The 10,819-nt window shown below is 41.7% G+C and overlaps 1 protein-coding gene across 1 annotated transcript; it reads right to left on the reverse strand.

The window, feature by feature from the left end:
* Window positions 1–2,853: 2,853 nt before the first annotated feature.
* Window positions 2,854–10,554, reverse strand: LOC137439125 (growth/differentiation factor 6-A). The gene is made up of 2 exons (XM_068134837.2): window positions 9,881–10,554; window positions 2,854–4,618 (listed from the first exon to the last, which is right to left on the reverse strand). Exons 1-2 carry the CDS (start codon window positions 10,335–10,337, stop codon window positions 3,639–3,641), a joined length of 1,437 nt encoding a protein of 478 aa, XP_067990938.2. The 5' UTR covers window positions 10,338–10,554; the 3' UTR covers window positions 2,854–3,638.
* Window positions 10,555–10,819: the final 265 nt, after the last annotated feature.

Below are 10,819 nucleotides of genomic sequence, written 5' to 3' on the forward strand. Positions count from 1 at the left end.
GCTGCGAGGGGCAGCAGGAGCAGAAACAAGGCGGCCCTGACACGGTCCTGGCGTTCTGAGCCTTCTCGAAGCCTCGTTTCCGCCTCCATGTTTGATTTGCCCGCCGTTTGGAATTCTTGAGAGTTTCCAACAACCGCACGGTGTTGAGGAATCGATCATTAAGCTGCTATGCTTAGCTGCACTGTTTGCATAATGTCAGCGGCCATGTGTGATTGGCGAGCAATTACATGTGGGAAGCTCAATTATAAACGCACAATAAATACAATGAAAGGTGCGTATTGTTCTGTTTATGAGCAGGTAATGGTAGACTTACAGCAAACACAGATGCAAAGTTTTCCATGAACAATTAACATATCGCGAGATGTTTCGTGACAAAACTTGGGTACGTGTATTAACAGAGAAAAATAATGAATTGTTATAAATGCATGACTTATATTGATGTTATAGTTCTGCTACACTGACAGTGAGTTAAATGCCTTTGTATTATTTATTTTATTGTAAAACACCAACTTGAAACCATTTTTTTTAAACCATTCCCGAAATTCCACAATGGACCCACTGTCAGTCGATTGAGAAACTCGCTCGGAAATTCAGGAAGTATCGGGCAATTGATCACAGCAATCAATTTTGTTTTGGAAATCCTCCAGACATTGATAAAAACAGCAAACATCATCCATGAAAAACGATGTGACCGATTTATTACCCAGCATTCATTGCGCACACAGCGTGGGCGGTCGCCTAAGAGGGAGCCTCCAATGAGCACAAGTTCAAGATCACTTTCCTAAAGTGTTTGCCTCGTCCGTCCGTCCGTCCATGTTGCAAGCAGAAAGCAGCAGAATCTCCACAAAGTGCACTTGATTGCATGTAGGCACGACAGTCCTTTAAGAACATACATAAATGACCTCCTCTATCATATACAGCAAAAAATAAATGATCAGGTAATTCACAATATGTACAACATGAAAACAAGACACTTCAGTGCATTAAATCAATATTTTCTTAACTGTGCATCGATCGATCTACATGTTAGCTCCACGCCAGTCACCAAGCTCTTTATTTAAATTATATTCTTTTAGGATCCTTGGTCTATTTCGCTTTTTTCTCCCATTGACTGTTTCCTTCCGTTTGCGGCCTGTTCCTCTGTCTTTAAATTGTTATATCGTTATAAACAGCAAATAAATAATCAACAACAAAACTGTTACGTCTAATAAAGTTATGCTTCCATATAAGGAACTTATATAAAACACTCACGTATAAAACATGTTGAGTGTATCAAATACACCGTAAAAGCATGTTACAAACAGGGATAACCTTTTGTGTGTCAGAAACAAGGCATATTACATATATATATATATATATATATATATATATATATATATATATATGTATGCAGGGTGTCCCTAAAGTCTTTGTGCAACTTCAATAACTTTTGATAAGCCAACTTCTTTTATAACGGATAGGTTTTCAGAAGATAACATGATAAGAACAAACTATGAAAGCTACATGAAGGCATAATTCATCAAGTTTTTACTCAATACATATCAAAAAAATTTTAGGCTTCATCAACATAACCACCATGTTTTACATCGTTCAATTCAAGTTTCTAACTTGTTGAAAACATTCTGCAGTTGCTGCCAAGGAACTTCATTAATTACCTCCGCCACCAAAGGTTCATGGAAGTTATCTTTTCACGCCTGTCTGTCCGTTTGTTTGTTTGTTTGTTTGTTTGTTTGTTTGTGACCAAGATATCTCGAAAAGTTGTTGACAGATTCGGACGAAATTTGGCAGAGAGGTAGCATATGTGACAAGGAGGAAGTGATTACATTTTGGTGAAGATTCGGATCCGGCTATTATAATTTTTTAAGTGATTCTTCACCATTGGGAGATAGGGCCAAAAACGACACATAGCGAGAAATCTCAAAAAGTTAAGGATGGATTTGGACGACACTTGTTGGACAGGTTGTGTGTGTGACAAGGACTAATCGATTCAATTTTCGTGAAGATCCGGCTCCAGCTAGTAGAGATTTTTAAGGGATTCTTCACCATTGAGTGATATGGCCAACCAGGCGGAGGAATGCTCTCTAGTGAGTGCCGTTCTAGTTGCTTTTGTTATCGTAGCCCTAAGTTCATCCAAAGAATGTGGTTTTGATGAGTAAACACGAGTTTTGCATCGCCCCATAAAATGTCATCGAATGGAGTCAGGTCAGGCGAACGAGGTGGCCAAGCAATTGGTACCGCTGTACCGATCCACTTGTCAAGGAAGACATAATTCAAGAAGCGTCACATATGTGAAACATAGGGGCAGGGAGGAAAGTCTTACTGGTAACTCATACAAGGTGATATGTGAAAGATTTAATCGTTGTTGTTCGGGAACCTAATGCAGTAATTATGGTGGTTGACATTACCCTCGCAAAGAAACCCAGGGGAATTGTAGATTTAACAACAGCAATAACAACGACATTAAAAATAACAAAACTTGATGAATTATTCTTTCAAATGCCATTTACAGATTCATCCTATCACGTGTACATCAAAAGTTGTAAAAGTTCAAAGTTGCACAAGGAATTTATGGACACCATATGTATATATATATATATATATATATATATATATATATATATATATATATATATATATATATCACTGACATAGCCTGATATCACGATCCTGGCATCTTATATCAGCATGCGGTATGCGATTCCATCAATTTCATATGATGTTGGCAATACCTGACTCCTCATCAAGGCTTCTTTAAACATACGTGGTCTTGGGATGTCCCACGGTGCATTTGAAGGGCACAGTTGACTTTGTTAAAATACGAACCCCCCCCCCCCCCCCCCCCACAATTCTTGCTCAATGATGCATGAAATGTAACACGTACATAAATTAAGGCGAATGGCATGTGCATCAAGTTCCTTGTGATGACCCAGTGTTGGTGTTTCTGGTTATCCTTGCATGGTGAGTTCAAGGAAAAAGAAACAACCAGTTGACGCATGTTGATTGTTTACACGACAGAGAGTTCTGTACAGCCGTTTATAATAAATTTTTAGACGTATATATATATATATATATACCACTTCGTGCAAATTTCCATTCCACATTTCCTTCATTTCCACTTAGGAAGGAGCTGCGCATGTTTCCTGCATCTCACAGTGACGAGCATTTTCTCATCAACACGTGGCTTTTCTCAACTTCCGGGTGTATGGATGCATATTTGTGAAAGCGGGTTCTGGTGCTTTGTTTTGTGAGTATAAATCAGATCAGCTGATGCGGATCACTTCCTCATGCTGTCCCAAAGGCTGTTTGCAAAGACTACTCCACAGCTATGTGTATGACAATCGTCTCTGTGTGATCTATTGTTGACGATGTGCAAAAGTCTTCCTTCTGTGTTAATCAACTGCCGAACAAATCCATAGAATATCCTTTTCGTGCAACAACACTTATTTACATTTATCATCCGCTTCTTCTGTTCACACACCACTCAAAGAGTGAACAACAGATTATGATTTGCCTGCGTTAGATACTCGACTGAAATCCTCAAGAACTCAAACCTGGACCCGTCTTCCGATGACCCTCAAGAAATTGTGGCACGGTTGATCATGGTGTCCTGCAGGACGCACAGTAACATGTCCACTGCGTTACCTACAGCCACATGCCTCCACCACCATGTCCTCGTACTGCTTGTACACCACGTTGTTTCCTGAATCGATGTAGAGGATACTGATGGGACTGAGCTGCGTGGGGACGCAGCAGCTCGGCGGTGTTGAGTCCGAGTTTATGGAGTTCATGAGTGTCTGGATGATGGCGTGGTTTGTGGGCTCGAGGTGTGAGCGCAGAGGAAAGTCGCACACACCATGGCAGTGGTACGCCTGATAGTCAAGGGGCGCGATTATCCAGTCGTCCCAGCTAAGCTCTGTGAAGTTCACTTTCAGAGGTTTCCTGGTGCATCTTGAGCGAGATTTGCGTCCTTGTGCCTTGGCGCTGTTTCGACTTCCTGGGGGTGCCCTTCGTCGCCTCTTTCCGGCAGGTCCAGAGCGTTTTCCCCAATCGCTCCTGCCGCGTCTTCGCAAGTGCTTTGGTCTCCCAAGCGACCTGCGCAGCCTCCTTTTCCCCGCCGGACCTTTCCTGACCGGCCGGGAGCGCCTCGAGTTCCCGGACTTCCGGATGTTCGCCTCCGGTCGGATTATGTCGTTAAAAATGGTGTCCCGTTTCAACGCGTGGCTGAACATCACCAGAAGGGCCTTGTCCTGTGGCCGGCGCTCACCACGAGAGAACCCGGCCAAACTTGCAGGAGCCGTCTTCCAAGAACCCTGGGCGAGCAACTCGAGGTCCAAACAGAGCTCGGTGGTCGTGAAGTCCCCGAGGAGGGCGCTCACATCCAGAACTTCCCAGCTGGGCTGACGAGAGTCCAGCAGATCCACGGTTCTGCTGTCCAAGACCTCTTTGGAGTTGCAACGATACAGTCGAAGCAAGAACAGGTTTCCCAGTCTGGAGATCAAGAGCGGGTCCTCAGGAGGTCGTCGGAGAACGCGGAGTTCGGCGCCGATGAGCTTGTCCTGCCGGGACATCGTGGCCAGATCAAAGGAATATCTCTGCCTTGCGGATAATGAGCTTCCGTCTGAAAAGGGATAAAATCGTTTGAAAATCCTTAACATTGCAATTGTGAAATAAGAACATAGGAGAAAAGGTAATACTGGGTTGTTTTTTTTTCAAGTTCCAAACAAAGACCCTTGAAATGTAAAACATTTCTTGTCGATGAAAATGTCTGCAGTGATCTACAGATCTTCATTTTTACAATCTGGATGTTTATGAAATGAAAGAGAAATTTGTGTGTTTGCTTTTGTACTTTAAATATTTATGTCCTTTGGCAATATCGGCTTCTCGAGGTGAACAAGTTGTATAAAACACTTGAAGCCAAATCCTCGACAGATAATATTATGTTTTCAGACCCGTAACATATCGGGTTCTCTCGATCGACGCAGAAACCCAATGGAGTTATTCATAAGTTTTGTTTAGTCATTTATTTGCAGAAATCTTTGAAAAATGCTTTACCGTGAGTCGAACGGAAATTACGTAATGCCTTCATTTGTAACTTTCAGTCCATCGGTTTCTGTCTGAGAAGGTGATGACGTTCGGGGAAAAAAAACAACCTTATATCTACGTCATACCCTATATCCTCGACAAATCTTCATATCATGAAGCTTATGATTTCTTTAAGGGGAGTTACCATGTCTTGTCGTTGTTATTTTAGGAATTGTTTTGAGAGAATGTGTGTGTGTGTGTGTGTGTGTGTGTGTGTGTGTGTGTGTGTGTGTGTGTGTGTGTGTGTGTGTGTGTGTTTTTCTGATGAATCATACTCAGTTTCTTGGGAAGGGTTACACTAGGTACTAGCAAATACTTCGGGCAGTAATTTCGCTATGCTGCCGGCGATAACTCGCCTCCTCCTTATGAAAGACACCATTGGATATTTAACGTCCACTAACTAATGCTGGCAGATGGGACGCCCAATGTAACATCAATCCGAGGGACTGCACACACATTGATGAATGACCCTGCCTGATGACGTCAGGGGGAAGATGCAAACAAGTTTATAGCTGGGCCGAGATTCAAACCCGGGCTAGACAGCTTCAAGGCGGGTCTGCTTACTCTAGGCCAAACTGCACGTGTATGTATGTATGTATATATATATATATATATATGCCAATAGTATGGTGCAGATGTAGTGCACCAATCATCGCACTGTGTGGTCTGGATTATATTCTCGGCACAACTACAGAAGTGTGAGATTGGTGCTTCTCAGCGTGGGAATTATTCCTTCAGACGGACTAAGCTTGATGTCCCATCTGCAACCTTTAGCTCATGGACTTTAGAGATCCGATGGTGTCTTTTGTAAAGAGTATATGAGTTTTCACTGACACCCAAAACAGATTCCAAATTGTTGTCCGAATCACCTTCAGTCAAACGTCAGACCAGGTCAACTGATTTTTGCAAAATACTTGGGCCATAACCCTTCCCCCGGCAACCAAACAAAGAGGTGGGAATATTTGGGACTATTAATGTCGACACCTATATATATATATATATATATATATATATATATATATGTGTGTGTGTGTGTGTGTGTGTGTGTGTGTGTATATATACATACACACACACACACACACACACACACATACACACAAACACACACACACAAGCACATACACGCGTGCACACACACACACATACACACACACAAATATACACACACACAGCGCGTTCAATTACAGATTGCATATCATATGCCTTTAGTCATAAATTTCACATTGCTCAAGACAAATTTCTTGTTTTACACATTGAGAGCACAAATAACTATCGTTTTCCCGATTTGGTTATCACCTGCAAACGTTGATCATTGATTTAACGGTACAAGTCCTTACACGTATTTTTTAAAAGCTTAAGACTGATTTGAAGTTTGCATTTAGTTTTGAGAACGCTCGAGCTGAGTATTCCAAATCACTATACATGGCTGATATGTAGGTATTTATTAGCCAGGGGTATCAAGTTTGGAATCAAAGAAATGGAAGATAAACATGTGTGTAGTATACAAATAATGCATGAGATCGACTATCATGCACAAAAATGCTTGTACAGTAGTCTTGTGTACAAGAGGGATTCTAAAAGTTTTATTAACTAGAAATTCACAATACTTTAGAAAAAGGATAACGAGGTAGGTCTTTGTGTATATATATATGTGTATATATATATATATATATATATATATTTATTTATATATATATATATATATATATATATATATATATATATATATATATATATATATATAGACAAATATATCCACACATATATACATACATATATACATGCATATATACATACATATATAGACAAATATATGCACACATATATACATACATATAAACATACATACATACATATGTATATGCATACATACATACACACGTTTGTTGTTGTTGTATATGTATATATATATATGTATATATATATATATATATATATATATATATATGTATATATATACGTATATATATATAATATATATATATATATATAAATAAATATATATACTACATACATGTATGCATACATTTATGCATATATCATATATACATACATCTGTACATAGACATACATATATACATACATATGTACATACATACATACATTTATACTTACATATATGGACAAATATATATATACACATATATGCATATATACATACATACATACATATATACATGCATACATAAATACATGCATATATACATACATATGTACATGCATACCTACACACATATATACATACATATATACATACACATATACATGTATACATACACATATACATACATACATATATACATACACATATACATACATACATATATACATACACATATACATGTATACATATATACATACACATATACATGTATACATATATACATACACATATACATGTATACATATATACATACACATATACATGTATACATATATACATACACATATATACATATATACATACACATATATACATATATACATACACATATATACATACACATATATACATACACATATATACATACACATATATACATACACATATATACATACACATATATACATACACATATATACATACACATATATACATACACATATATACATACACATATATACATACACATATATACATACACATATATACATACACATATATACATACACATATATACATACACATATATACATACACATATATACATACACATATATACATACACATATATACATACACATATATACATACACATATATACATACACATATATACATACACATATATACATACACATATATACATACACATATATATATATATATATATATATATATATATATATATATATATATATATATATATATATATATATATATATATAACATGTAGATAAACGGTATTGCTATTTGGCTAAACTCGGTACTATATGAATACAAGCAACACCATTCATGTCGTCTGCGCAAGGAAGTGTGTGCACACGAATGATCTCGAATGAGATGCACACGTGAGAGTTCAGTCAATGAATGAATGAAGATTCAGACCATTTGCTGGACGTGTTTGCCGTCTGTCCGACCAGAGAAATGTGGCTTCGACTCGGTCCTTTCGTGGAACTCCGAACCACGAACCAAGCGGACCCTGCCAGCGTGCGTACTCATCTCATTTCTCGCGAATTTTTCCCCCAAAACAATGAATCATTCCTCACTAGCCCCGAAAGCGACGCACACCAATGTACTGACATCACGGATGTCCGTCCACAAACAGGGCTTCGTGTGTCCGCATCATACACTGTTTTCTTTTTTGCGGCATTTCCGTTGGCAGTCCCGAGCGCTTTTGGAGCGACACAGCTCCTCTACTCGCACAGGTGTCTCTAGAAAAGCCACCACGACGTCAAATTAATTGGGAATGGATTGACGAGGGGGTTCAGAGGTAGAGGGGGTTCAGAGGTAGAGGGGGAGTAAGGAAGGGTTCAGACGGGTGTACTTTCCAGGGGTTAGAGAGCGAGGAAGTAGTAATAGCGTCCGAGAGATCTGCACACTGTTTTTTTGCGAGATTGTCACGTCCGAGGTCGCAAATCATACTTCGTAAAGCGTTTATACAACAACGGGAAAATAATCCCATTATTCGAGTCGACACTGTTTTGGGAACAAAAATGCAATTTGTTGATGAACTCCAGCTCTTCTGCGTGTCGGCCTCAAGCGGGAATGCTAAAAAGATGGGACACACGGACGAGGAGCATATGCCCCGACAAACACACAATATACTCCAAGTCGGCGTTGATGGGCAGAATTTGTGGGTACACCAGAATTTGTGGGTACACCAGAATTTGTGGGTACACCAGAATTTGTGGGTACACCAGAATTCGGACATATTTAGCGGCGAATTGGTGGGACTCGGAGTGGATTGTTTGTGATAAGAAAGTGCTGATAAAGCGCCCAGGGCTGCAGGATTCCCCGGCCGCGCCCGCTTGGCATTCGAGATAAGGAAAAGGGGAGCTAAAAGACCCTGCCGGAGCTTCTTTATCTCGCTCTCCTTCTGATGTGCGCTTCTCAAACGGCCGGCAGACATAATGGAACGCGGACTCTGCTTGTTTGAAAATTAATCATTGAAGGGGTTAATGGTGCCATGGGAAGTGAACGAAAAGGAGGGGAGCTAGTGGGGCTGGAGATGCTTTGCCTTCAACAATACGATCATATCAACAGGACCGGTCACACCGATGGTGCTTGAAAGTTCTTCGACAACAAAGAAAAGAATCCCCGAGGAAAGTTTTGAAACGACAAGTATTGTTTTGGTGAGAGCGCGAAACGTGCGCCGACGCGTGGGGCGAGTCGCGAGTTTGGCGCAGGATCGCTTGAATACCTCCGACCGGATCGGGTCTGCTAATCCCGACGAGACTCATATCCGGGAGCTATAAGTTCGAAAACCACGAAATGACGAGGTCCGTTAGTACCGACAGGTAGCCCGGAAATGCTCGAATTTGGGGACTATCGCGTCAGTGACCCCTGACACGGTGACGTCCATTAATCCCCGCAATGCTTGAATTTGGGGAATATCGCGTCAACGACCCCTGGCGAGGTGACGTCCATTAATCCCCGCAATGCTCAAATTTGGGGACTATCGCGTCAACGACCCTTGACGCGGTGACGTCCATTAATCCCCGCAATGCTCAAATTTGGGGACTATCGCGTCAACGACCCCTGACGCTGTGACGTCCATTAATCCCAACAATATTCGAGGGATTATTTCGAGAATATATAAATGCAAGTTTGTACGAGAGAACTTTGTACATCCCACCTTCGCCTTTGTCCACGAAGCCGGTGACAGTGTTAGCATTTGCACCCTTTTTCGTACTCTGCACCTGCGTATCCATCACGTGCGACTTGTAGAGTGAGAGCATGTAGTCGTGCAAGACCACGCTGCCGTTGTCCAACGCGTCACTTCGATGAGCATGCGGATCCATTGGAAAAGGTCTCCTTGAACCAGCGGGAAGTTTGGCCTCAGGGAAGCGCAAGCCTCGGGATCGCCATCCGAGCGTTGCCGTCTCGACCAAAGTCGAGTCGAGGAGGCAGGACGCACAGCAGAATATCACGACGGTCAATCTAGATAGATCCATGGTGAGGTGGGACGGGGTCTGCATGCGGTACCTCCTAAGAACGGGCACGCATCGCGTTGCCTGATCTCCAGGAGGGTGAACGTTCGGCCCGGATCTTCCAGGGTGCTTGGCGATAGACACCGGCGGCGTAGATCTCATGAGCACCGCGGGAGGGACCTTTGAGCCTCTGATTCGGCAAATTGCCGGGTCTGGTATAATTTGGGTACCCACGACTTCCCACAGAGAGTCTCGCCGCCGATGGAGCGAGATGATGCCCGAGGGTCTTTGTGATCCCGCAATATAAAGAAAAACCGGTCACCTCCCACCAGCTAAGTGCACCGCCGTGCGACGAGCGATCCAACCTGCTGCTGCTACATCCCGGACTCTCACCGCATGAATGGCAAGCTCGGGCTCAGGGCGGATCCTGCTTAGGGTGAAGCCCCATGCGCCGCCCTCACACGCGTTTTCCGGGCCCGGCGCGTCTGCGGTCAAATTATACCCTCAGCACCGGGAGCAGGACCGGATGCAACAACGAGTGCAGCACCGCTGTGGCCACCTCGTTGAACCCTCAGTCCATGACTCGTCTGGTCAATGGGGATCTGTGAGAAATGCCTTTTCATTTGGCATCAGAAATCAAAAAT

Source organism: Myxine glutinosa, chromosome 13 (assembly GCF_964187855.1).
Source record: "Myxine glutinosa chromosome 13, kmMyxGlut1.1, whole genome shotgun sequence".
NCBI classification, from domain to species: Eukaryota; Metazoa; Chordata; class Myxini; order Myxiniformes; family Myxinidae; genus Myxine; species Myxine glutinosa.

Bases quoted from the DNA above. Each gene is read 5' to 3' on its own strand.
- LOC137439125 (XM_068134837.2), bottom strand. From the start codon at position 10,337: ATGAGATCTACGCCGCCGGTGTCTATCGCCAAGCACCCTGGAAGATCC. The intron at 4,619-9,880 runs GTGGGATGTACA...ATCCCTTTTCAG, and splicing joins CTTCGTGGACAAAGGCGAAG to ACGGAAGCTCATTATCCGCA.